General features: G+C 35.5%; 5 protein-coding genes across 5 annotated transcripts; 2 read left to right on the top strand and 3 right to left on the bottom strand.

The window, feature by feature from the left end:
- Window positions 1-92: 92 nt before the first annotated feature.
- Window positions 93-5,118, top strand: LOC129799361 (uncharacterized). The gene is made up of 2 exons (XM_055843180.1): window positions 93-1,921; window positions 4,657-5,118. The coding sequence occupies exons 1-2, from the start codon at window positions 428-430 to the stop codon at window positions 4,942-4,944; spliced, it is 1,782 nt and encodes a 593-aa protein (XP_055699155.1). The 5' UTR covers window positions 93-427; the 3' UTR covers window positions 4,945-5,118.
- Window positions 4,582-8,131, bottom strand: LOC129799358 (uncharacterized). Its single transcript, XM_055843176.1, has 2 exons — window positions 7,779-8,131; window positions 4,582-7,667 (listed from the first exon to the last, which is right to left on the bottom strand). Exons 1-2 carry the CDS (start codon window positions 8,022-8,024, stop codon window positions 4,950-4,952), a joined length of 2,964 nt encoding a protein of 987 aa, XP_055699151.1. The 5' UTR covers window positions 8,025-8,131; the 3' UTR covers window positions 4,582-4,949.
- An 18-nt stretch (window positions 8,132-8,149) lies between these two features.
- Window positions 8,150-9,762, top strand: LOC129799362 (glutamyl-tRNA(Gln) amidotransferase subunit A, mitochondrial). The gene is made up of 2 exons (XM_055843182.1): window positions 8,150-8,236; window positions 8,303-9,762. The coding sequence occupies exons 1-2, from the start codon at window positions 8,207-8,209 to the stop codon at window positions 9,740-9,742; spliced, it is 1,470 nt and encodes a 489-aa protein (XP_055699157.1). The 5' UTR covers window positions 8,150-8,206; the 3' UTR covers window positions 9,743-9,762.
- LOC129799367 (guided entry of tail-anchored proteins factor 1) lies at window positions 9,734-11,458 on the bottom strand. Its single transcript, XM_055843188.1, has 2 exons — window positions 10,248-11,458; window positions 9,734-10,191 (listed from the first exon to the last, which is right to left on the bottom strand). The coding sequence occupies exons 1-2, from the start codon at window positions 10,314-10,316 to the stop codon at window positions 9,763-9,765; spliced, it is 498 nt and encodes a 165-aa protein (XP_055699163.1). The 5' UTR covers window positions 10,317-11,458; the 3' UTR covers window positions 9,734-9,762.
- Window positions 11,459-11,541: 83 nt separating this feature from the next.
- Window positions 11,542-27,299, bottom strand: LOC129799356 (ras-related protein rab7). The gene is made up of 3 exons (XM_055843173.1): window positions 27,177-27,299; window positions 21,878-22,295; window positions 11,542-12,205 (listed from the first exon to the last, which is right to left on the bottom strand). The coding sequence occupies exons 2-3, from the start codon at window positions 22,274-22,276 to the stop codon at window positions 12,098-12,100; spliced, it is 507 nt and encodes a 168-aa protein (XP_055699148.1). The 5' UTR covers window positions 22,277-22,295; window positions 27,177-27,299; the 3' UTR covers window positions 11,542-12,097.
- Between the last annotated feature and the right edge of the window lie 245 nt (window positions 27,300-27,544).

Raw genomic sequence — 27,544 nt, 5'->3', positions numbered from 1 at the left:
ACTACTAACACCTCTAGAGTCACGGTGAAGTCCAAAAGCACCCAAAAAGGTGACAGCAAGAATCAAACGTCAATTTGGGTCATATTTGAAGTAAAGCCTTCTTCGATCGCGACTTTTATGATTCCTTTGTTAACAATTTGCAATGAGTATGCGAGTATGCCTTGTTTTGTTAACAACACGAATTGAAAATAATATATTTATTTGATATTCAGAAAATAATAATTTAAGAGAACAATTATATATTTTTTTTATTTATTCTCTAAAAAAAGGAAAATTATTTTACTGTTCCTTTCCGCGTATCACCTTTTACTTCATTGCAATAGCTGTTGCTGTTAGTACAAAAGACATCAATCTTTCGTTTGTGTGTGATGTTTACAATTTTATTTTGGGAAGTAAATCGAGCAAAAAATTAGGAATTTTGTGAAAAATGGACTTCAAATGTGCGCGTGGTAATATGAGGGGTCTGAAAAAGTGTCCGTCTTGCAACAAGTATAATGGGCTTCGAGCGAAAGGATGTCGAAACCGCGAATGTGCGCTGAATTTGAAAAACAAACCTCAAAATGCATTCTTTTTGGATGCAGTTGCTCTTTTGGGGCCCGAGGATTCTCGGTTGTACAGTGTCAAGACCAAGGAAAGGTGCCCAGAGAGTGTAGATACTCGGAGTTTTGTAAAGATTACGGATAAAGTAGTGGAATCTGACGAGACTGCCTCCATTATCCATCGGAATGCAATTTGTTTTGTAGACACTTGCAAGTATGACTCCAAGGATGACGATGTCACCTGTAAGCACGTAAAGGAAGCTAGTGAAACGGCAGTGGAGGCGATTAGCCTAACAATTAAGAGAGAGACACTGTACTCCATCACTGTGATTCCTGATGCTGAGAAGCACACAATGTGGCAGGAAGTTTCAAAGTCTACAGCCTGTCCGGTGGTCCAGAGGATTAATAAGAAGATTTTTGTGGTCAGATCAGAAGGAACAGCCACTGGGTATGTTCACTGTGAACTGTCCAGAGATGACGGGGGCTCGCCATTCTACTCCTGCAGCTGCAAAGTCATCAATATCCTCTTTGATCTCAACAATACAATCGTGATGGAGAAGGAAGTGTGCAGGCACATGATGCTTCTGTCAGCTGCTTTGAACAGCGACTCTCGCCTACAGAATCTCCATAAGTCGCATCTGGATCTCATGAAGCACATCTACTCCACAGCTTACCAAGTTCCCAGTACTTCCCAAGGTACAGACATTGCAGATCTTGGCACAGAGATTGAATTCATCTCGGAGCCTTCGAGAGATGAATACTGTATTAGTGAGAATGGAGGAAATTGGCAGAATTCTCTGGACAGTTTTGTGATTAACAACATGGAACTCCAAGATTGTCAGATTGAACTCATGGATGACTTCCAATTAACTGATCAATTGGATCTCTGTGCTGATGATCTCATAGATCCTCTCAATCCCCCCACATCAACCAGCCTTCTGGACACAATTGTTCCACCCAATGATCAAATCCATTTCCAAACCATCGAGCTCAAAATGAAACATCCGGAACCGAATCAATCCTACTCAAGAGTATCCCAGGCAAAACGTAAAATGCAGAAAATTTTCCAGAGAGCCAAACTCAATTATGATGTTCAAGAGATGGATCACCATGTGGCATTTGGACAATGGCTAGCGTCCGTCGTGGAGAAGATTAATGTCTCGCCAGAATTTAGTGATGTGTCGAAGCCAGTAGAATTAACTTTCAGCATTCACAGTAAATTCTTCAACTGCCTCCACATGAGATTTTCCAGAGATGCTTCAAAGAGAAAGCTTCCCAACAAGTGTCAAGTGGTTGAAGCTGGACCCTATGCTGGTTTTATAGTCAATATCTTTCACTTTTCCAGCAAAGCAGAAATCATGAGGATTTTCGAAAATGAGACGGTGAGCAAAAATAACATTATTTTATAAAACGAATTTTTGATCTATTTCTACGAATATAAGCAACAATTTTTGGGAAATTTGAACAATCTGCTGAAAATGAGTAATTTTCGATTACGGAGGGGTCTTCTAAGAATCATTTTAATGATTTTAATCTCATTTGGTATATTAGATGAGATTCTTAACAATCTCACCTACTATAATCCTACCAAAATTTAATGTCGTCCGATCGAGCTCAAACTTGGCCAAAATGTGTTTCAGCACTTCCTGATCACGAATATATGGGGGGCTAAATTACGTACCCGGCCGGCCGGCCGGCCGCTCTTTGGAACTTAATAGCTCCTAAACTAAAAGAGATATCGACTTACGATTTTCGGCAAAGGTTATATATCGTATGAAAATTGCAACTTGGTGCATTGATCCCCCACCCTCACACCCCACCCCCCCAATCCGCCATTTTGAATACCCCTTTTTTTGTTTTCTCAATAGCTCCGTCCCTATGGCATCGATCGGGCTCAAATTTTAGTATGTTGTAGCCGCTGATTATACCTATCAAACAAACAAAAAATACTTAAGTCGATCCATAACCCCTGACCCGAGCCATAAGGGGTCAAAGTTCGAATATTGACCGGCCTCTATCTCCGGTTCTAATTAACATTTTGAGCTCAATTTTGGGTTTTTGGTTTCGTCTCGACCCGGCCGGAACAAATGTTATACAATATTAGATAAATATTATATACTAATAGGTAGAGTAGGCCTACTATAGTAGGGATAGTAGGCCGATTGTAGACATACCCTCCATATAAAAGACTGTGTCGTTTTACTAGTGGAAGAGACTTTTTGCCAGCATTAGTATTGGTGTGACTGTCGTGTACGTGTGAATCACAATTATTAATTTTATCATCTGATGAGGCAATTTTCTTACAGGAAACGTAATTCTTAAGCTTCATTGGCTACTTTTATGCCTCTTTTCGTATAAATCTTTGCAAAATAGTAAAAAAATTGCACATTTATTTTCGATGTTATTGTGGCAGTGGAACATATCAGAGACACTGTAGAATGAGTGGAACATATCTCGGACAATTACAGAGTACGAATATCATATATTTTTAAATGAAAAATATAATACAAATCGGACTCAGATTTTTGTCAGACTAGTATCATGTAAATATGTTATAACTCCGATTTTGTTCCGGCCGGGGATGAGCCAGTTTCAGATGGAAGTTCAAAAAGTCACCACAGGTGGCGCTGCGATAGCGTCATTCATCAAAATTCAAAATCATTTTTCTCTAAAACGGCATTGTGCAAGTTAATCAAATTTTAGTATGTTGTAGTCCAGTCTAGGACGTTTCCAAAAAAAAATAAAATAGATTTTCTAAAAAAAACGTAATTTCGTTTGTAATTATTGAAACTGTGCTGAAAAGTCTGCAAGAGTCTTAAAGTACGAGTGCAACAACTAACGACATTCGTGAAAAAGCCCCATGAATTTAAGCAATCATCCTTATTCACACATATTTACGATTAATTAGAAAAAAAAAGTTATACTTATCAAATTTATTCAAAGTCAACTGCAATAGCTATGTCATTATTTGTGAGCCATTACATGAATTTGACATTCCTGTAAAAAGAGATGGCAAAGCGTCCCAGCTTTGCGGAATGCTCGAACTCACGAGATAGAGCTCACCGTGAATTAGCTTTTTGTATAATCATTTGGAATCACTGATCTACTAGAGATCAAATTAATTCATAAATCACAAAAGCATTTGAAAATCAACAAATCGGTACTTAGCCGATTCATTACCGATGAAGACCGATGCAGCCGGGTTCTAATTTGCAATACTTTTCTAAAAAAATCCAAATTTAACCAAAAAAAAATGAACCTTCCAAAGTGGTTGAATTTGACCTTCAATAATTCAAAATGGCGAATTTTCCGGTCATAGGTATTTTTGGGCGAAATGTTCGCCAGGACCAGCTCTAAAACATATTCAAAAATCATTGAAAAATCTTGCGCCAATTTTTTGCAAAAATGGAAAAACCTCATTTTTGACCTATTTTTGAGGGATAGGGAACGTACGAAAGGGAAGGGGGAAAAGTAAAGAGGTTATGGGTACGAGATAATGTCATTTGAGGAGGGGTCATCGAACACCGGAAGTTGATATCTCTTACCGTTTATGCTCCAGAACAGTGAGAAGTTGAAGAAAAGTCGATTATAGTCTTTGAGTTCGAGCAGTAAAATTAAGGAAAATTATTATTTAAAAACCTCGGAAAAATTACAGTACAAATAAGCTCTAATAAATTTGAGTGTATATTTGCTCCATTTAATTGTCATAATCGAACTTAAATATATCAACAAGCCTTTTTAGTTTGCCGCCCGAATTAAGAATCTGAACTAAGAGTAACGTAGTCTGAATAAAACGTAATTAGACAAAAAAAAACTTTATATCTAAGCACTCGCACTTCCAAAGACTTCCAAGCACTTCATTTTTACCTGTAGTACACCACTTCCGACCCTAATATCTCCCCCTTGGCTGGTTCAAGAATCTTTGCTATTTTAAATTTTTTAAAATTAATCCTTCAGATCCGAAAGAGACTACCAGGTAGGTAATTACGGTAATTCTTTTGAAAAAGGATGTGATGAATTTGTAGTAAATTAAAGATTATGATTGTTTTACTACAAAAGTCAATTAAATTTTATTTCATCCAATACAATCAATATTTATTTATTCCGTAACTTATAGGTAAGTCTCGAGATCGAACGGTTCTTCAAGTTGAAGTCCGGTAAATACGTGCCCATGAATCAGCAGGATCTGTGCGAGCATCGTGCATTGACTGCCAGTGGAAATGGAAAGTGGTGCCCTGTGAAGCCGACAGAGTACAAGACATTCATCAAGGTGGGCCATCATGAGGGCTCCAGTCACTATCTCACCATCAAGTGGATCGCCGATACTCTACCAACGAGTGGTTATGGTGAGATGATGATTGAATTTGAGGTGGGTCGCATGAAGAATGGACAACCCTTCCATTGAGATCCCTATGATACTTCCATCGATGCCACACATTTGTCCACAATGGTATCCAGAATGAGCTGATTCCACTGAGTCCCATACTCTGATAGATCCGCTTCACGGTACATCAAGAGCTTTTTCTTGCCACAAATGTCCGAACTGAGGTAGTAATAAACAGAAATTTCTAACAATTGACGATTGTTGTTCATCATTGCCCATTCAAAGACACTGAGAACATTAATTTCACTGACAATTTTCCGGATGACACCCAAAAGGGCAGTTTCAATGTCCGACAGCATGTACCGGATAGAGAGCTCGTAGGCTTCGAGAGCGGGCGTCATGGAAAATGCCAAAGGGACACTTTCCAAGGAATCTGATCGACTGAGCATAATCAAATTGAGGAAGTACTTGATTCCAGCCACACTGATGTCTGCAATGTGAATTTCCCTGTTGATGGACTCCTTGAAGTCACTGGTGAGCATTGAGTAGAAAACATCGCTAATGTGCTTCAAGATGTTTTCGCTAAAGTCCACCCTTTGACTATCTTTCACCACAAATGAGATTGCATCCCCATCGCAAGCTGTAGAGTAGTTTTCCTCGTCGTACGTGGGATGGTCAGAATTATCCGTGTCATTGCTATCACAGATATTAAGATTGTTCGCCAGGGCAGTAATGCCCAGGCACGCCTTTTCGCCCAATTCCTTATCGTCCGTCAGGATAATCTCCATGATGGTGTAGAGAGCACTGTGATCCACCAGGAAGGTGTAGAGGAATTTGGGTTCCCGGATAATAAATGTCGTTAGGATTGCCACATGTTTTCTCATCTCTTGCTCCCCAGTGAGCAGATAGTGAGCCAATTCCCCACGTCCATATCCCGATTCTGCAATCCCCGTCAGAGCACTCAGAACTGAGATGCTAATTGATATCATCTCCTGACACGATTGGCAGTCTGTATGATCGTATCCTGTATGCCTGAGTTTGTAAACATCAATGACAAAGTCATTTTGCAGCAATGGAACGAAATTCTTTGTGTCCTGAACCACGAAGTAGAGAATGTTGTTGCAGTAGGCTTGGGGATTAGAGATGAAACGACATGTTTTTATGAGAGCTGTCAAACTCTCCATTTTGGCCAGTTCGGGAGCATGAGGCAGCATCCGTGGCATATCTCGCAGTAGCAGAAGAATTCGCTGAATAGTCGATATCTCTGATTCAATTTCTTTTGTGTCCTTCTCCACCATGGCTTCCAGGAGGGCATTCTCATGTGTCGATGGCTCAATATCAATTAAGCCTACATCGAGACTCTCTGTGGTATTCTCATCGACATCCACCACGGCAATCTCTACAGCTGGCAAATCTCGTTTTTCCTTGGCTCTCCTCAGTGGCATGTCTTCGTCACTGTCACTGCACACGGGCGAGTATGTGGCTGATTCATCGTCAGACTCCAAATCTGTGCTCCGCGGTGAAGCACTCTTGGGTGAGATGCTGCAGAAACTACTCGGACTGCCATGATTGGCATTCATGCCGCTGCTGCTGTTCGGCGAACCCGGTTCGGCGAAATTCGAGCACATGGGACTATTGCTCCTCAAACGCTTCATGATTATGTCAATATCTGAAGCCTTGAACCTCTTCCTCTTGGCCAATTTGATTTCAATGGGCTTTTTAATGGGTACATGATCCACCTTAGCTTCCACCAACTCCTCCGTCAATCTCTTAATCAGAGCCCCAATTAAACCTTCCCGCACCAACAAACATATACTCATCTGGTCATACTTGAAGAATGTAAAACCGTACATGATCATATCCAATTCCTGCCGACACTGAGTCTCCCGGAAACGCTGCAGAAGAATCTTAAGGGCATCGCTATGACGAATTTTTGCTCTATTGCATGCTTCACTGGCCAGTAAGCATATGATATTGACACAGCATCTCACTTCTAGGTCCGTTAGAAAACTGTCAGGATCACCCGAACTGTAGCACTGGAGCAATTCACTGGCCATGGATACAGCATGGGCACATCCCATATCGTATCGCGTAAATTGTTCAAAGGCCAATGCAGACAGAATTGATAGGACTAGAACTCTGAATTGACCCTTGCACAGTGCCATTAGACACTTGAAGCCATTCCCATCGGCATTTATCTGATGATCCATAAACACTTTCTCATCCTTCACCATCATTTGCAGGCATCGCAGGATCCCATTGAAAAGATCACATTTATCAGGTTCCGTTGGTGCAAGAAATTCCTCAGTCTTCATATCTTGTGGCTGATCCTTCCCCAAGACACTATAGTCAAATACATCACTCCGGGCATTCTCAAGATTCTTCACCATCGAATTGAACATTTTTCGGGTACTTTCACGAAATTCCTTCTTGGGATGCATTTTAGCCAGAGCATCTGGCTCTTTGGCAACCACAGCAGTTGGAACTCCAACATTGCGTGAATGCTTGATGAGAATCATCATCATCCTTTTAGCCATTCCATTCTTACAAGTTTCCATTCGGAATGATTGTATTTTCCACAGTTTACTGACAAGACGCACAGCCATAACCAGGGTAGCAATAGGCTTTGTATCATCGAGAATTGTCAAGAGAATACTCGAGACGCCACGGGAAGAAATTGCCTCAGCGATACCATCAAGAGCTGCAATATTGCCCAGAATGCGACAAACCCGGCATTGAATACTGTCACTGGTCATGGTGCTCAGGAGTAAGATCAGAGGAGCAACAACACCCAATTCACCCGCCTGAACAAGATTTAACAAAAAAAAAAAGAAATCTGGAATTAATCTCAACGAGCCCAGAGAACATTTTCCCACGGCTACTTTTGAATCACCCTGTGTTCATATGAAAAATACCTTTTTGGCACATTTCTCCACTGTGCAACAATTCCCAAGGATACTGAGAGAGACATCGATGATTTTCTCATTTGGCTTCTTTATGAGCTCAATGAGGGGGCTGAGTCCCCCTTCTGTGAGGAAAATCTCAATATTTTCACGCGTCTTCACGTCAGTTCGGATTTTCGTGAGAATCCTATAAATTGCCCTATTATCCGCCACTGATGAAAGTTCCTCGATATTTTGCTTTATTATTCGACTCTCCATCCTGCCACCGTGTCGACTAATTCACTAATTTGAGAGATTTTGCACAAAACTGGAAAAAATTTTCACAGATCCGTCAAATTCGGAAGAAAAAAAAACGGGAAAAATGGACTCGACCAAAAAATGTAAGGTTATGTTTATAATTTTATTCTGCCGAAAAAAGGCAATGTGAAAAAATCTATGCGATGAAAACCCTTCCAAAAAGCATAAAATTGGTAATAAAAATACTTTTATGGTGCAGAAATTGAAAGAATAGTAACTGTGGAATTTTTTTTTTGCAGTTGGCATCGCAACTCCGTGAGAGATCAGTGAGTTGTGATGAGATATCTTCAGTGATCACAAACACGGTCCGAAAGACCAAACACCTGAATGCTTTCATAACACTCACAGAAGGAGTATCCCAGAAGCAGTGGCTTGATGCCCAGGAGAGGCACAATGTGGGCAAAGGCCTAGGAGAATTGGATGGTGTTCCAATAGCTGTTAAAGATAATTTCTGCACAAGAAATATCCGTACGACATGCGCTTCCCGGATGCTGAGGGATTTTATACCAACGTACAATGCCACAGTTTATGAGAAGCTATTGAATAGAGGGGCAATACTGATTGGAAAAACCAATATGGATGAATTTGCAATGGGTTCTGGAGCTACAGATTCCATTTTTGGCCCTGTCAGAAATCCCTGGAATGACAGGCACATTTCTGGTGGAAGTTCCGGGGGATCTGCCGTCGCTGTGGCTACGGGAAGTTGCTATGCTGCTTTGGGGTCAGATACCGGAGGATCTACAAGAAATCCTGCTTCTTACTGCGGAATTGTCGGTTTGAAACCAACATATGGCTTGCTATCGCGCCACGGATTGATTCCTTTGGTTAATTCTCTGGATGTACCTGGAATTCTGTCTAAAACAGTCGATGATTGTGCTGCAGTACTCAATGCAATTGCTGGACCTGATCCTAGAGATTCAACAACCCTCAAGAAGGCCACAAATCCTGTGATTTTACCTCCTGGTGAAAAGATTTCCATGCGTGGAATCAAAGTGGGAATACCGAGAGAATATCACAACCCCCAATTGGAAACAAATGTCTTGGAGACGTGGAAGATTGTGGCAAGTCTACTGGAAAATGCTGGAGCTACAGTATCTACAGTTTCTCTGCCGCACACATCTTCCTCAATAGCTGTCTATTCCGTACTCAATGCCTGCGAAGTGGCCAGTAACATGGCTCGCTACGATGGAATTGAATTTGGTCACAGAGCATCAGATGCCACCAGCACGGAAAAACTCTATGCAGAATCAAGAGCCGAAGGATTCAATTGTGTAGTAAAGACGAGAATTTTGTCCGGGAATTTCTTTCTGCTTCGACGGAATTATGAAAAATACTTCAAGCAGGCCTTGAAAGTACGTCGCTTGATTGCTCAGGATTTCGAAAATGTCTTCAAGGATGGATATCATGTTCTCTTGACGCCAACAACTCTCTCAGAAGCTCCAGTCTATGAGGAATTCATCGGATACTCAAACAGGGATCAATGTGCCCTGCAGGATTACTGTACACAGCCTGTCAATATGGCTGGAATCCCAGCAATTTCAATTCCAATTTGCCTCTCATCGAATAATTTGCCAATATCTCTGCAAATCATCGGGCCGAGGCTGTCTGAGAGTTCTCTCCTGACCGTGGCTAAATTTGTGGAACATGCTGTTGACTTCAAACACAGAACATTTTCTTAATAGACACAATTTTATTGACATCAAGACTTTAAGTATCCCGCTAGTGTTCTGCCCATGAAGCTACTCACGAATATCCAGAAGGGAACTGAGATTGCGCCAGGAATGCCAGTTGGTACTCGCATAATTCCTCCAAATGGCATAAAATCGAATTTCTCCTCAAAGATTATCACTGGGGTGTAGCGGTAGTAAATGGAGATGCCCAGAAGGACAATGGACAGGAGAGCCTGAGTTCCATACGGAATCCCAAATTTGATTGCCATTTTTGAGGTGCTATTGAGAATAGCCAGTTCATTGAGCCTCTTTTCGGCCACCACGATTTTTCGCTCAATTCTCACATAGCTTGGGTAGTCATCCCTCATGGATATGCCCCTTAGTTCTCTTCTGTGACTAGCTATTGTGGCCTTGAGCTGGAGTTCTTCTTTGGACTCCGTGTTAATACAGCTTACCACCTGGAACAGGACACTCTTGTACAATTCGCAGAAATAAACAGTAGCAATTTACTTACTGGCTTGGTCAATATGTGGGCAAATGCTAGAATAAAGCTGATACATGTGATGAGGATCAGGAGAAACATTTTTTATTATTTTATTTCGTCCTCTAGGCTGGGCAGGTTCTAAACATAACCTATTAATTGAGTCGTATGAAAATGAGAAACTGAAAGATTTACTTTATTATCGTGATAAAGCATTCCCTAAGATTGAAACTAGAAAGGAATTTTAAGCAATAATATATGCAAAAAACTGAGAAAAATGCAAAATCATAATTCTTTTTGTATACCCAGAAAAATATATTACTTCCAGTGCCTACTGTGCCATCTATAATTTCAACATAAAAACCACTGGAATATTCTTCTAGACACAAACCACCATATTAAGAGGTTTCCAGTGTCTTCTTATTGAATATCCTCTTATTTTGTGATAAAACAAACCATTTTATTGGAATTAATTTTATTTCTTATAAAGTAGAATGTATTAATGTGTATTTCATTTTTTTTTTTGTTGTAACCAATTTACTCCTCCCAATTTAGCAACATAATTTACCATTCTTATTTTTTACTGCCTTGTTCTCCAGCCACTTTTGCATTTTAAACGTTATTACAAACATAAAAATTATGCATTTAAAAAAAAATCAAGAAAATTATCTAACATTTTACCTATTTTTTTTTCTTTTTTATTATTTACAGAACTTTTTTATTTATTCTTGTTGTATTTCCAAGGAAAAACATGATGCAACTATTATCATGATTTGTTTTTCTTTTTCTTTTTTCTTCAAAGATAACCGACAAGCGAACATTTTTTTTCTGTGATAATTTTTCTCCTTGACAAAAGTTTTGATAAATTGATTTTTTTTCATTACTTCCTCATTTACAGTAATTAAAAATGGTCGAGTGGAGACTCGATCATTTTGAAATGAAAAAAAAAGAAAACATGCTTTCGTACACAGTTAATGCATAAACAAACATAAAAAATATAAATATTTTAATATCGCAATATTTATCTGTCGCTCAAGAAATTGCCCAAAAATTACGGATTTCACACAATATTTGTCCCAATCTCTCTCTCTCTCTCTCTCTTCGATCTCTCATCTCCAGAACACTATCAATTTATTTTTTTTTTTTATTTATTTCTTTTATAAGGGGAAAGTCGTGCAATTCCGCTCATGATTTGTTTTTTTTTGATTCAACTTTGAGTGGATAATTTTTTTTATTCTTTAACTACCGTTAAAAGAACACTATCAATTTATTTTTTTTTTTTATTTATTTCTTTTATAAGGGGAAAGTCGTGCAATTCCGCTCATGATTTGTTTTTTTTTGATTCAACTTTGAGTGGATAATTTTTTTTATTCTTTAACTACCGTTGTTTCATTCTGAAAATGGTATTTTTTTTTCACTGTAATTTTATAAAATATACTTTTCACTGTGAAATGTTTCTTTTAAGATCAGCGTTACATTTTTTTATACGTTACATTTTGGTTATCTATTTACCAAAAAAAAAAGCAATCATTATAAAAAAGAAAATAACTTCCACTTCTTGATGATTTGCAAAACAAAAAAAAAAGAAGAAAAAAGAAACACAGAGAGAAGTGAACCGATTAATTTAGCAGACTTTCCATTTCGTAACACTGATCAAAAAATGTAATGTTACTTCTTTTACAATGCTTTAACATTATGTTATTTGATTTCATTATCGAAAGTCTGTTCACTTTATTAGCATGGACAGTTGTCCGAATTCCTTGGACGATTATTTGAACTAGTTAAGCTGATCGGATCGGGGAATTCATTGTAAAGCTCCACCTGAATTTTTTTGAGAAAAAAAATGTTATTTGGGAAAAAAATTTTGCTGGAAATATCAAAGTTCAAGTTTGGAACGCCAAATCCACATTAATACCCTCCTTGGCCGACGTTTCAAAATATGGGATGTCATTTTTCGACTTGCACCACTGATCCGCCCTCTTACTCGACACCTAAAAAGCAAGCAGAGTAAAAAAAGGTTTTAAGTAGGGGAGACTGGGGCAAAAAGTCACAAATCGAAAAATTCAAAATTCAATATCTTCCAAGGTAAAAAAGATTAGCGGCTCAATTTTTTTTATATAGATAGCCTCCAGAGACCTTCTTCAATGTCGTAAGTTTCTTAGAATTCGAACAAGGAATTTAGATTATTAAAAATGGCCACTTGGGGTAAAAAGTAACAAAAGAGCAAAGAGTAACTAAAAAGCGAAACAATTTCTGATGTCTGCATGGGAACAAAACTTAAGAAAGTTTCTGTAACTCTTTCGCGTCATTAGGGTCATATATGACCCGGGGAAAAAAACAATTTTTTTTGACTATTTACATTAATTGAAATCTATCGGTTTGTGCACGACATCATAATAGAAGGATGTAAGATTCTTGGATAATTTTCTCAAGACTCCAGATATTCAGGAAAAGAAAATATTTGAAATCAAAAATCACTAATTTCAAACTTTGTGAAATGACTTTTCATTTTTCAAAATTTTTTATATTCATTTATTTTTTACAGCAAAAAGTTCTTTAGAAACACAAAATAGAATATCCACAGATTGTATATTGCATATTTTGATAAAATAAACTACTCGCAATTTTCCAGAAAAGCGTGTAGAATTTTCCGGGTCGTATATGACCCTATTGTCGGCAAGGGTAACAGTGTTTTCGTCCCAAACCTATAGCGAAATGTAGTTGGGACATTGTTTTTCTTTGTGAAATGCAGGTGGGACATCTTGCTCCTGGACATTTCATCTTATATCTGATGAATTATAACACATTTTGCAATATTTTAGAGTATTCTGCAAGCGTCTCATATTGTGCAGTTGTATTGTGTGTGAATGAATATGTGGATAAGTTTATTTTTGCCAAATACCACTCAAAATATTGTGACAGTGACTGTTCAAGGGATTACCAGGAAGATTCCTTGAACACCAGGAGTACAGTGTTCGTCAAGACAATCCAGTTTGCCATGGTTTTGGTCTAATTAATAACTTCAAGTAAAAAAAAAACTCTTAAAAAGCCAGTGCAGTGATATAGATTTTGAAAATGGTATGTACACTTTCCTTGAGGACAATAGGGTCATATATGACCCGGGATTTTTCCGAGTTTTCACGCAATGGAAATTTTTTTCCTCTCTGAACTATTATATTTGATCATAAAGCATTAGAAAAAACTCAATTTTACATGAATTCATCTGCTGAATAAAAGTGTGACGCGAAAGAGTTAAGTATGCATATAAGTTTCTGTTCTCATTCCTCCTTCTGGTAGCCCTCATACCAAATGATAACTCTTTTCATTCTAATTAAAAAAAAACTGATTTTTTTTGAGAGAAATTCGGAATGGAATAAAAATTTATGAAAGGCCATTTAGTCATATAAAATCTGAACTCTTTAAAAGCTTTTTATTTCAAATTCCCCTTTAAATCATTTCCACATTAGTTTTTATGACCTGAAATTATTGGATTCTAAGTCTAAAACATATCCAACTGAGCTTTGGGTGGCAATTGTATTAAAAATATAAATTAAAATTGAGAAAATACTAAAATAAAGACAAGATTTGAGTGAGTTGATGCTTACAAATTGTAAAATGAATTGAAAAATAAAAAAGTGCCCTTTCCTGCCATATAGCCACTAAGGAAGGCTTGGAATTTGAGCCGAAAGCTTTGGGAAAAATTTACCCTTTTTTTCTTTCCCCGACGTTCATCGATTCCCTTTATTAGTATATTTCAATCCAAATTTAAACCTAATTTTGATTAAACTGATAGATTTCATAAGCTGAAAGTTTATCAAAAACAAGAATACTTTTTCTTAATAACGTAAAATTGATCAAAAATTGGATGAAAATTCAATGCTAAATTGATTTTGGTTATTTTGCGGGGAGCAGATGTTGACAACTTGAAAGATTGCATAAAAGCTCTTCAAAGACGACATTGGAAGATTTATTTAAAGAAAGATGACCAAAAGCTTCTCCAAAGTATTCCAAAAAAAAACTATTTTGATTTGCTTTTAACAATAGATTTTGTACAACATTTCCTTAAAGGAAATGAAAATCACCAGTACATTTTTAATCTAAATTGAATGATTTTTGACTTTTTTTTTAAAGGACATAAAATTTAACAAGAGGTGTTTTAAGCCTTTTTATATTTTTCAAAAAAAAAAAAAAATAGACGAATAGGTAAGGAACTGGTGTGATGAGTTGATTTGAAAGATTCCGGTGATCACCAGTGAGATATTGCTTCACCTCAAGACTAAAAATACTATTTTATTTTTTGCCCAGAGCTTTCGGTTCGGATATGGACCTTCTTCAGTGGCTACAAGGATTCTTTCATTTTATTAACAATTATTTTATACAAGGTGGTTTTTTGGACAATTTCAAAGTTACTCACTCGACTAAGACTAGTTTTTGTGATTTCTTGAGGATTGCTTATCTTTGTGGGAAACAGGGAAAAACATCACTAGAAGGAAAATCTTTTTGTAATTGCAATACTACTGTGTTCTAAAACTTCATATATTGTCAAGAATCTAAAAAAATAAATTCTGTATTATGTAATCCTCTCTTCAACTTGATTATATTAAATTTATTAAGATAGTAGTGCTAATTTGCTTTTATTGAAACCTATTGAGAAAAAAATTATCGTCATAATCTGAAGTCAAAAACCTCTGTATAGTCACTAAAAATACTTGGATATTTAACAAAAGGTATTTTTTCTAAACTTAAATTGAATAATTGAAGATTATTTTAAAAAAGTAATTAGGGGAGGGTGGGGCAGTTTCACCCCTAAATTGCAAAATTTATTTTGGGACCATTTTGCAAAAAGATGATAATCAGAAATAAAACTTTGTATATTCTGTGAATTACAGTTGGGTTTAGGGTTAATAAAAATAATAAACAATAATCCTTTAATTTCATTAGTCTGTTGTGGAGAAATTCATTAGACTTGAAAGGTGAATGTGTGAAAGTACCCCATTGCTAGGCAATTTCAAGATAAATATGAGGCAATTTTTGAGAAAGATAAAACGTGTTTATAGGAAATTTGCGTTACCAGAATTGATTAAAATTACTATTTTGAAGTCTTCTAAGACTCTAAAACCTAAAAATATAATCGAACAAGAACTTTATAACAGAATTTTAACACTAATTGATCATACAGAGAAAATAAAATATCGCCAAAGATTTCCCCAAGACTATTCCTCATTAATTGAGCAATTTTCTTTGAATTTTTATACGAAAGAAATGTCTTTTGTAGTGCTAAGCTAATTCTGTACATTATTGGATCATTATAACGCCTTAGAACATGTCCTTTTTAGTATAACAATTTTATAATAGTATTTTAAAATCTTCAATTTTCATAATACTAAAAAAATTTTACAATATCTTGCTGAAAACATTTTTAAAATATATTATAACAATTAAATTCATAATACCGAGAGAACAACTTTGGGATGTACTGCACGAGTACGGACTGGATGAAGAATTGGTAGGAGCCATTCAGTCATTGTACAGAGACTGTAGTAGCTGTGTTCGTGTAAACGGATCCAAATCGGAAGGTTTTCAAGTGAGTGTTGGACTGCGTCAACGTCAAGGGTGTGTTCTATCACCATTGTTGTTCATAATATACATGGACAAGATTATGGAACGCAGTCGGGGGCGGAATGCGATTCGTATTGGGGATTTCAGGGTGAGCCATCTCCTCTATGCAGATGATTTGGTTCTTTTTGGATCTTCCGAAGAAGAGCTTCAGCGCACACTTGACCGATTTGTAAATGTTTGTGCCGAAACAGGTATGAAGGTGAACGACAAAAAGTCGGAGGTAATGGTGATTTCCCGACAATCTGTGAAATGCACTCTACATGTTAGTGGAGACTCATTGACACAGGTGGAGAAGTTCAAGTATCTCGGGGTGTTATTCACGAGTGATGGTAGGATGGAGGCAGAACTCTCGTCGCGAATCGGTCAGGCTTCTGCAGTAATGAGGGAGCTTGGCAGAAGCGTGTTGAGGAAGGTCGAGCTTAGTCGATCGGCTAAATTATCGGTTTTCAAAGCTGTGTTCATTCCTATTCTCACCTATGGTCATGAGATTTGGGTAATGACCGAAAGGGTAAGATCGCGAGTACAAGCTGCCGAGATGAGGTACCTTCGGGCGGTTAAGGGAATCACTCGTCGAGATCGAGTGAGGAATGTAGCCGTTCGTGAGGAACTAAGAGTCGAGGAGCTGCTTCTTCGGGTTGAGAGATCACAACTTCGATGGTATGGACATGTTCAGCGCATGGATAGAAAAAGATTCCCCAGAAAAGCTATGCAAGCCATTGTGAGAAGGCGTCGACCTCGAGGCAGACCTAGGACGAGGTGGCTGAATCAAATTCAGAATCTTGCCTTGGAACGCCTTGGGATCGAACCCGAACATCTCCCTGAAGTGGCGGAGGATCGACAATCGTGGGCTGCTAGATTGGATGTCATGGGCCCGCGACCCCAATAGGGATAAGCGGTTGAAAATGAATGAATGAATTAAATTCATAATTTATAAGCACTTAAAAAACACTGAAAGATCATTTTTTTGTGAACTTTTGGGAAATACTATTTTCCATAATTTCGAACTTTATCGACAAAAACAGCTATAAAACTTTTTCAATGATCATTTTAAGTTGATTTTGATTAAAAAAGTAAATTGTTAGACACTGGAAACTTCTCCGTGTGCTTGCATGGAACTGCCCCTCACGAAATTTCGGAACTCAAATGAAAATTTTCAGAACCGTCTTAGATTTCATTCAACGCTGCCTTCTAATAATCATAAAACCACTGGTAATTTAATACAATTATGTTACTTCGATAGATAAGTGCAATATTTCAGAAATTGTTGAAAACAAAACATTACAAAAAGTTTCATTTTGATGCAGTTTTATAAAATCAATTACAGAATTTAAACGAGAAGGGTCACAAAATTAATTATTTTTATGAACATGGGTCTCAGTTATCTCTTCAATAATATAAAGGTTTTATCCCATTCCTTTCAAAGGGATAAGAAGAATATGTAAAAATTGAAACTGCCCCGTCGTTAAACTGCCCCACCCTCCCCTACATTATAAGGTCATTGAAAGGATCATCAGGTTATGAAAAATACTCCATAATTTGCATAAAGTGCAGGATTTTTAAACCAATTTCTGACAATGCCTATTAGAACCCTAGTATTCCATTTATCTAAACCTGTAAGACTTTTTTTTTAGAGAAGTTAATAAAAGCAACAGATCTACCGCCTAGAAGCGAATTAAATAAATAATAAAGAATGGGAGTTCAGTAAATGAGATGACTAGTTATAATTTTCATAAAAAGTCTATGACAAAATTGAAGAGTTTTCCAATAGTAATTTTTAAAAATCTATTTTAAAGCTGGATTCTCATGATGAAAAGTTGCATGAGAAATTTTACTTTGTATTTCTCAATTTAATTCCCAACTTTTCCCAATTTCAAATCAAATGCGCGCACGACAAAAATCAGCTGTCAAATCAATTGTGCGGTGCGCGTGAAGCAAATTGTTTCTTTTCGTGAGTAAAAATTCACGGAGGAGAAAAAAAATACAGAATATTTGGGCAGAGAGTATTCCAAGGATTCCAAGCATTGCCCTCGTGTGTGATATCTTGGTGGAATGTGTGTGCATTGTGCAGAAAGACTCAGGTTTGAGATGTGTCATGTGGAGCACAATGTTATCCCGACAGATCACCCAGCAACACGGAGGAATCAGGGCAGGACCATCAGCAAAACATGGAAGAATAATTCCAATAATAGAAGTGCTGTTTTTCCACGAGAACTCAAAAATTGAAGTGTCCGGAATTGATTTTGAAGGAAGCTTGTGTGGTGCCAGCATCGCATCCGGAGAGAAGTTGCACCTGAGCCGTAGAACCTTAGGGAGGATCTCTCACCAGTTGTAACAAGTAAGAAATTACGATTACTGTTTGTTAACTGTGAAAATTTGACAGCTGATTTTTGTCGCGCGCGCATTTCATTTGAAATTGGGAACAGTTGGGAATTAAATTGAGAAATTAAATCCTTTATGAAAAATTTCCATGCAAAAGTGCGTAAGCCTCAGCCAATCAGATTGCTCTATTTTGGTTTATGTATTTTTCTTATGCACATTTTCATCATGTGAATGAGGCATATTTCTGCAAAACCTGACGATCTGAGCAATAATGTCGATATATGCTTCTCTTACCTATTTATTACTTTAGTCATTGAAAAAAGTTTAAGTTACAACTTGTTAAAAAACGATCTTGATTCAATTCATTTCCTTTTGTGACCACTTAAACTTTGTTTTTAACAATTTTATCAATTTTTGATACATTATTATAATTATTATTAGTAGTTCATTTAAAAGATTAAAAAATATTAGTTGTGAAGAAAAAGATTGATAATTCTCATTTTCGTTCATTAACTTTGAAAAACAATAAGGGGAGACCGGGGTAGATTAGCCACCAAATGAAATTTTTCATTACGTTAAACTTGTACAAAAAATGTTTATATGAGGCTGATAAATATTTCAATGAAAAGGTAGGCAAGTATATATTTAGTATAAAGAGTGATTTTCTCAATATTCCTTCGTGGGCAATCTATAAGATACCACTATCTAATACTATACGTGGCTAATTCTGCCCCGGTCTCTCCTAATAGGATTTAGCAAAGAAAATGAGTTGTTAAATCGATTCGAGTAACTTTTACTCGAGTGTAATATTGTTTTCAGACCTAAGGTTTAGCCATACAGATCTAAAACTTAGGCGGATCCTCGAGAATTGTTTAGACCGTAAAATTTGGCAGTAAAGTATTAGGATTAGGATGTAAATTTATGCAAAGAATATTTTATTCCCTCGTTTTGAATTCTGAATGCATGATAATTTGGATTGGTCTTTTACTACACTGAAAATAAAAAGAGGCTGCGATTAACTTTTTTTCGTCATTACTTCAACACTTTTTGGTTGTAAAAATATATCAACATTTTTCAATGTTAATTTTACACCTTTTAAAGGTAAAATCAACATGAAAGAAGGGTAACTTTAACCCCTAATACACCTAAAAAGGGTAATATTTACACCGTTTTCGGATAAATACTGCAGGGTAAAATTAACATTTCCGGAATGTTATTTTAAGTTTTTCGGATTTCTCTCAGTATACCAAATTTTACAGGATAAATATTCTCAATGATTAGCTTGAGTCTATTTGGTCTTTGAGCTTTACTGCCTTGAGTTTCTTTTGCCAAATGAATTTACCTCTTTAATTCCTTTACCACAAAAAAGAATTAGGAAAATTTGGAACTAAGATTGAATATTGATAGTAAATAATTCATTAGATTTTAAAAAAGGCAATAACATTGGTTGCTAAAGTTTACAAGACCATAAGAAACTGGGCTAAACCTTCAGTTTGAAGTCTGAAGGCTGTTTTAACTATAAACTTCTCTAATTTTTTTGAAGCCAAAATTTTTAAGAAAATCGCGGCTTAGGATTGGTTAAATTCAGAGCAAATAAAATTGCTTTTTATCTAGAATTTTGAAACTTTCGAGAAACTGGGCCAAACCTCACAACTCAAGCCCATGTAATGAACTTTCCTTAAAAATGAATATTTAGCCATTGGCCAGTTCTGAAAATTGCCATACTTGCTTCAAATCTGAGAACCGTAAACACTTTTAGTAGGAAAATCTTTAAGAAATAATTTACAACAACATTTTGATTTATAAAAGTATATTAAATAGTTTCATTAACCCTTTAACGACGAGACACTTTTTACGGACTGAAAATCAACAATAAAAATTAAACTGGGAAACATAATCAATGATAAGTCTTACATCTAACATTGGAAAATTCAACAGAGTCTGATTCGGTGTATTTTGTGTTTCTATAGGGATACGATAGGGACAAAAATAGCCTAAAAATTTAAGTAATTTTTCTGACAATACCAATGAATAATATTTTTCACTTTAATGAAAAAGTATTACGTATGGTTTTATTTATTTTTTATACTTCCAATTTTTTTTAAGCAAAACCCTTTTGGCAATAAAAACTACAATATATTGCCAAAAAGGTTTTGTTTAAAAAAATTGGAAGTATAAAAAATAAATGAAATCTATTATGAATTTGAGATTTTAAAAGTTCGCCATTTTTGAGCTTAAATATTTACTATATAGCAAATAGCTGGAGACTTACAAAAATATTCTAGATTCCTTCAACCTTCTATTTCGCAATTACGTAGGGTAAGTGTGCCAAATTCCGGCCACTTTTTTTTTCTTCCTCGAATTTCGATGAATTTTTAGTTTTTGCATACTCTAGAGATCATACAATGCAAAAGAATAACAAAAAATGTCGCTTCGACAAATGAGATAATGTGAAAAAGACACAGGAAAAATTCTGGGAAGGCAAGAAACTATAAGAATGAAGGTGGCCGATATAGGCCACCAAAGCTGTGTCTACATTTTTTATTTATGGTAAAAAGGAATAAGAATGATTTGAGTGAAATGAAGACGATAAACTGCCTATAAGATTCACGCCTTAAGAAGAAGGAATAAAAAAATGAATTTGTATTAATAATATTGCATTTCAAACTTGAGACTTTGGCGCTTGCACGCAACTATGCCGCAACTATGTTTGTTACCCTACAAACATAAGGAAAAAATAACTCTAGATAGTCAGGAAAAATTATTTTCTTTATGGGACACCGGTGTTCCAATCGTCCTTAACTCTTTAAGGACGATTGGAACACCGGTGTCCCATAAAGAAAATATTTTTTCCTGACTACCTGAACTTATTTTTTTCTTATGTTTGTACGTAATTGCGAAGTAGAAGGTTGAAGGAATCTGGGATATGTTTTGCAAGTTTCCAACTATTTGCTAATATAGTAAACATTTAACCTTAAAAATGACGAATTTTTAAATCCCCATATTGAAAAATGATTTTAATTATTTTTGTACTTCTAATTTTTTTCAAGCCAAACTGTTTTGGGATTAGAAACTACAATACTTATACGTAATATTTTTCATTGACCTGAAAATTATTATTCATTGGTATTGTCAGAAAAATTATTTAAATTTTTGGGTTATTTTTGTCCCTATTGCTCGTAGAGGTAAAAATGCATCGAATCAGAATCTTTTGGATTTTCCAATGTCAGATGTAAGACGTTTCATTGATTTTGTTTATCGATTTAATTTTTATTGCCGATTTTCGGTCCGTCGAAAGTATCTCGTCGTTAAAGGGTTAAATTCAATGAAAAAATAATCCTTTTTATAATAGAATTAAAAACGTTTTTCTGCTAATGTGTTCATTTCATTAGGTTCTTTGTGAGCCTTAAACAATCAATATAGGCTTACTTCTTATAAAAGCTAAGCAATTTTTACTGTTATAGTTATTTGTTAAATAAAGAAATTATTTGGAAAACTGTAATTTTTAAATAAAAATAATATTTTAAAGTGACCGAGGCAATGATTCATAATTTTACGATGAAAAATTCTGAGTAAGTGTATTGCAATATTTGTTTTGCCAGCAAATTCTCATGTTGTGTCTCATCTTTGGTAATTGTTTGCTAATATGTTATATCAACGGGCAGAGGCAAAAGAGAATAATATTAAGTATCCATGCGAATGGAATAAATTGGTAATCAACTTACAGCTCGATTTTCTAAGTCGATTTTATTGGCCAGCACAACGAATGGGAAGTGTTCGGGATCCCTGGGGCTAGCCTGAATGAGGAACTCGTCTCGCCAGGAGTCGAGGTTCTTGAAGGTGTTGGGTGCTGTGACATCAAAAACGAGCACACAGCAATCGGCGCCACGATAGAAGGCAACACCAAGAGACTGAAATCTTTCCTGACCAGCTGTATCCCAGATCTGCATAGTCACCATGCGATCATCCACAACTACCTCCTTTGTGAGAAAATCCGCCCCAATTGTGGCTTTATACTGATTCGAGAAGCGTTTATTCACATATTGATTCATGAGGGATGTCTTTCCCACGCTCGTGTCACCCAAAATGATGACTTTCAGGAGCACTTTCTTCCTCGTGGCCATCTTCTTGCGAGATCACAATCTGCAGACAAAAAAAAACAAAGAATTCTATAGTACAAAGGGGCGTCTATTGAATTACATTCTTGCTCATGATCTATAATCTCAAACGTCAGCACACATTTCTGTGTCATACAGCTTTTATCAGAGGGATTCTTTGGAATCGTGCTATCACGCCACACTCACACAATCACACAATTTCCTTTTAACACTGCATAACTACCAACTAATTACATTATATGGGCACTGATTTTCTTCACACTGCGCTTTGCCCATTCCTTGGCGTTCAATTTCGGAAGAAATATTGAACTAATTTGTTTTGTTTTCTCCTTTTCTTTTACAATTAAAAGAAAAATCACAGCTAATGCATTTGATCCAAGGCATGATTATAACACAATTTACTATTTGACGATGAAAGATTAATTTTTGTCAAACTTCTTAATACATTTTTTTAACTGGATTTATAAATCTTTCATTAACAAATGTAAACTCTATTTCTTCTAAACAGGCTAACTTTGTAAGGCAGTATAATTTTAGTTAAATACAACCATAAATTCTCAGATAAATCAAGGCATAAATCGAGCTTTAAGAGCAGACTTATAAATTAATATTCTGCCATATATTTTTTTTTTATTTTATAGTCAGATTTTTTTCTAAATCGTTATTTAATATGAAAAAACGAAAGAAACATTTTTTAAGATTAGATTAAACCCGGATTCGAAGGCTTTTTCAAATTCTTAAAGTAGTGCGATGCAAGTCTGATATTTTTTTTTAACATGAAATTGAAAATACAGTAAATTTTCAATATTGTAATTTAATAGGGGAAAGGCTCATAATTTTGTCCAGTTTCTTATTTTGGACACTTTGAGGATAAAATTGTATATTAAAAATGAATTGATTAAAATGATGGATTTTTATACCAATATTTGATGGATAATGAATTCTATCTAAATATTTGTTCTTTTTGGAAGACTTTAACACTATATACGTTAAATTTTGAATATGATTTGAGTTAAAATTGCTTTGTTGAAAATTCAGTGTGAGCTTTCTTACGAGAAATATGACAAAACTTCGTGTTTACTTCAGTCTTATTTAGCTGTGATGAAGTAACTAACAATGTTTCTTTGCTTTTTCTGAGTAATATTATTGAATATTCATTGAATATTGTGTTGATTCACGTTAGTGGTGATTTGTACATTTGATCTGAAGTGAGATTTGCCTTGGGAATTAGATTTTTCGTGTGAAACATGGGAAGTTTTCTAAGACATTCACCAGTGAGGTGATATTCCTTATTTTGGACAAGTGTTTTTCTCACGAAATTTCGTGAAGTTTTAGCTTTTGTGATGACTAGGTTGGACAAATGCCTGGAGAAACAGAGGAGCATCATCTCTACGAAAGAGATGTAGCGAGTAATGCCTTGAAATGCTCCCAGAAAGGCCAGGGAATGAGCAAATCCGCACGTAATTGGAGTACCGAAGTCAACTCACTTTAATGAATCATATAGAAAGTTTCCGGGCTTCTTGTGACATTCTATGTTTCCCTTAGATGAACAGAAAGAGGACTTGATAAGATTGGTTCATGAAATGAAGAACAATGGGCATCCTGTTGAGGCGGATTAGCTGTCTAAATTTACAGCCAAGTTGTCCAAAATAAGAGTCAAATTCACCACTACATATCAATTCATTTTTAAACGTATTAAAACTTATTTTAGTAAAACAAAAGACGACAAATAGCTAGCCAAGTTCCTAAACAACCCTTCGGAAAAAAGAGTATAAGAAAAAAGTCAATTAGTATCGAAAATATCGCACTTCAAACTTGGAACATCGATGCTTATAAGCAGACTGGTCAAAATCATGAGTTCTTACCCTAGTTATAATGATGAATAGTTACAGTTTTGTCATAACAATGCTATAATTATCACCAAAACTTGAAAAACACAATGTAGGTACAAAAATGTCTCTTTTTAGACAAATATAAATTAATTTCAAATAATGGTGTTAGCGTAACATAACAACAAAAGTATCATTTACGTCTCTCGAGCTCAAATCTTTGGTTAGAGTAAAATTTCCTTATAAAGCGGAATTCTGGACAAACCAATTTAAAAGATCGGAAACAATTAAATTGTACAATGAATTGGTTTTGCGGCTAAATCCATGCCATTATGGATTCCTAAATTGGGTATAGAATGCGGCCTTGTCCCTATGGGTCAGCCCTCTAAGTGGGAGGTAAAGGTTGTAGCATCTTTAACACAAAAAGGCCCGATGGCATAAACTATATTCGGACAATCACATGATCCTGACCTATATTCTACAGTACATCTCTTACAAGAGTAATATTTTTGAGCAAACGCCCCTTGTACTACTGTGCCCTCTTCCTATTCAAACAACTTACTACTTACTTACTTACTTCAAACACCACCACAATAAAGATAAATAAAGTTCAAACTTTTCAAATAAGTTTGTCCGGAACAGAATTTATCTTACGATAATTAAAATGATAATAACAATGGTGGCACAATGTTCCATAGAGGAACTAGGCCTTCCCGTGTAAGCGAGATTTTCGGGATATCCATTTTTTCATTCACTGGGATCGGATTGTCAGTTCCATGCCCCGTGGAATCAAGTGCAGTGAAACTTATTGAATGCAATCAAAATATCTTATGCGCTAGAAATATTCCTAGTGATCTAAAGGAGATTGAAACCCGATACATTTGCATCATTACCCTATAACCCATTAATACTGAACCCTTTGATCTGAGCATTGAGAAATTAGTTTTTGTTTATTCAAATTTATTAAGTATTCGCACTTATGAAGTAACAAAAAATTGTCCTATGATTCTATCTCAAATTATATCTAGTAATTTTAAGCTATTGAAAAAACAATATTTTAATGGAAGGTTTAGGGCATTAATTTTCAAAATCTTATCTTAATGTCTCTATTGTTGTTACAAGTCAAATAATTCTGTGGGTAATTGTAAAAGAATGTAAAGATCTAAATATGTTCATACGTATTGTCGAGAATATTTACCCTGTAAAGGAAAATTACGCAAAGAACTTCTAATCTCTGATCCTAAACTCTGAGTGTATTATAGTTAGAGCTAATCCTTTTTCGCAAAATGTCGGGTTAAATATTCTCGGGCTTTGTAAATTAATTCTAACTATGATCCAGTATGCAGCTAGACGATTTTGTATAATCGCCGGGAAAGGAAGGATTAGTTACTTTAATTTGTCAATGACTTATACGGTCTTCAGACCTAAGCCTTATCCAAATGGCTTAACTGCTCTAATTTCTTATCAATTATGTTTTTTTTTTGGGAAAATTTAACTTAGGATTGGATTATTAAAAATAAATAACCTATTATGCTCTCAAAAAGCAATTAAATTGCACGCTATTAGGATTTCGAGACATACGGGAACTGGGTTAAAACTCTAGTCTGAAGACTGCTTTGTGGCCTCTACTCACTAGAAAAATGTTGAAATCTCCATATTGAAGCAAATTTCCTACACTTGTGTAATGTCCTCTAAACATTAATGGCCTCTACACACTAGAGAAATTCATGTCCATGTTGGACAGTTTTTCAAACACAAACGTAAGCAATTTGTTACAATATGGACAGAAATTTCTCTAGTGTGTAGAGGACATAAGGTAATTTAAGTCCATATTGAAGCAATTTCCATACGCTTGTGTAGGAAAAATTCTTCAATATGGACATAAATTTCGTTAGTGTGTATGTAGATGCCATTAAAATAAATAACTTGATAGAAGCAGAAGTTTAGTTGTTGTTTTCACTTTAATAAAATAATTTTCTTTTTTTCTCTTAGGTACATTTTATAAATAAATGGTGTTTGATATAATTTTGTAATAAAAAATAAGTGACCGTTATGACGTGTCTTTCTTTTTTTTATAAAATCCTTTTTCGCAAAGTTTAGAATTTTTTGCCAGAAAATCTTGGAGGGGCATACAGTCTATTTTGCTGGACAAGATATCATTGAAATAATTTGTTTGAAGTATTATTAAAAAAGAATACGTTGTTTATAAAAGGGATGTGACGTGTGACCTAAAGTTATTTTTATTCATAAAAGAGGCAACTTTTTAACCAAGTTTTAGAGAAAAAAACCATGAAAATTGTAATTCTTGATTGTAATTCTATCAATCAAATTCAAAAATTCACCTTGATGATGATGAAATATTAAGATTTATGGGCATGGTCTACAATAGATTCTCATTTCCCATAAGCCTTCAAGTGCTTATCACTGAAACTCTCATATTATCTCTCTGAGTATTTCCTTTTGTTAAACTCTCCATGTTGGCAGACAATCTCAGAAAACTTTTGACTCGAGGAATGGATTCTTTGTTTTTCCTTCCTGAAAAAATCTGACCATGGGAGTGACGTAACAAGATGACGATATTTTTCAGCACCACTGACACACTTGCTCCCACAATATTCCGTCACATTTCAATTTTGTGATAGCAGGATTGAATGGAAATATTCTTATTGAAGCTCATTAGAATATTTGAAATGCAATTGAGACTTTCGAAGAGTTTGCTGCACTCAAAACCATGAATCATTAATTGAATTAAATGAGCACAATGGAAATAATCATTTTCTATGCTCACACTCTTATGCCAAAAAAATCTTTATCATTTCCCTCAGCGAAAAATCCCGTAAACAATGAGTAATTGTGGAGCACGAGTCACTCAGCTGGATATTGCCTTGAGGCGTGTTTTTTATTTGGGGGAAATCGCGACATAATCGGATGGTGTTTGGAAAATCGTAATACGCAAATAAATGACACACAAAACATCGCCATTTTCTCTGTCAATCACAAAGAACTAGTTCACATTTTAGCTATTTTTCAGTTAAAACCCACATTTTCAGTCACACTTTGATTTACCAATATCTTACCAGTTGATATTAGATGATGTGGTAGAAAAATTGGTGATTATTTTAATGGAATTTTACGCTTTTTTGCACAAAAGAACAACCACCGAAGTAGACAAGATTGTCGAGACGAACAACACTGCAGTGACCTCTTGCGGAGAAAACACAGGTTAAGCATATGAAAGTCTCAATATTTCATTGAAAAATTTCATTTCTTTATCGGCTATTGTTGTAATTGTTGTTGTCAACTCTCTTAGGTCTTAATGTTGTAACGATTGTAACATTCCCTTCACCTTTTTTTTATATAGTATATTTTCCTTTAAAGACAAAATCATTTTAGTTTAATATTAAGTTCTGGAAAAATGCACCTGATCTAATCTTTATTGTAACTG

Source organism: Phlebotomus papatasi, chromosome 1 (assembly GCF_024763615.1).
Source record: "Phlebotomus papatasi isolate M1 chromosome 1, Ppap_2.1, whole genome shotgun sequence".
NCBI classification, from domain to species: Eukaryota; Metazoa; Arthropoda; class Insecta; order Diptera; family Psychodidae; genus Phlebotomus; species Phlebotomus papatasi.
The sequence above is the reverse complement of the archived record's forward strand: the minus strand, read 5'-3'. Positions and strand labels throughout refer to the sequence as shown.

What these genes read in the sequence shown, in the direction of transcription:
- LOC129799362 (XM_055843182.1), top strand. Translation starts at nt 8,207, where the DNA reads ATGAAAACCCTTCCAAAAAGCATAAAATTG. An exon ending in TTCCAAAAAGCATAAAATTG is followed by an intron (nt 8,237 to 8,302) that starts GTAATAAAAATA and finishes TTTTTTTTGCAG; the next exon opens with TTGGCATCGCAACTCCGTGA.
- LOC129799356 (XM_055843173.1), bottom strand. Translation starts at nt 22,276, where the DNA reads ATGGCCACGAGGAAGAAAGTGCTCCTGAAAGTCATCATTTTGGGTGAC. An exon ending in TCGACTTAGAAAATCGAGCT is followed by an intron (nt 12,206 to 21,877) that starts GTAAGTTGATTA and finishes CTTGCTTTTTAG; the next exon opens with GTGTCGAGTAAGAGGGCGGA.
- LOC129799358 (XM_055843176.1), bottom strand. Translation starts at nt 8,024, where the DNA reads ATGGAGAGTCGAATAATAAAGCAAAATATCGAGGAACTTTCATCAGTG. An exon ending in TGGAGAAATGTGCCAAAAAG is followed by an intron (nt 7,668 to 7,778) that starts GTATTTTTCATA and finishes AATCTTGTTCAG; the next exon opens with GCGGGTGAATTGGGTGTTGT.
- LOC129799367 (XM_055843188.1), bottom strand. Translation starts at nt 10,316, where the DNA reads ATGTTTCTCCTGATCCTCATCACATGTATCAGCTTTATTCTAGCATTT. An exon ending in CCCACATATTGACCAAGCCA is followed by an intron (nt 10,192 to 10,247) that starts GTAAGTAAATTG and finishes GTCCTGTTCCAG; the next exon opens with GTGGTAAGCTGTATTAACAC.
- LOC129799361 (XM_055843180.1), top strand. Translation starts at nt 428, where the DNA reads ATGGACTTCAAATGTGCGCGTGGTAATATGAGGGGTCTGAAAAAGTGT. An exon ending in GGATTTTCGAAAATGAGACG is followed by an intron (nt 1,922 to 4,656) that starts GTGAGCAAAAAT and finishes CGTAACTTATAG; the next exon opens with GTAAGTCTCGAGATCGAACG.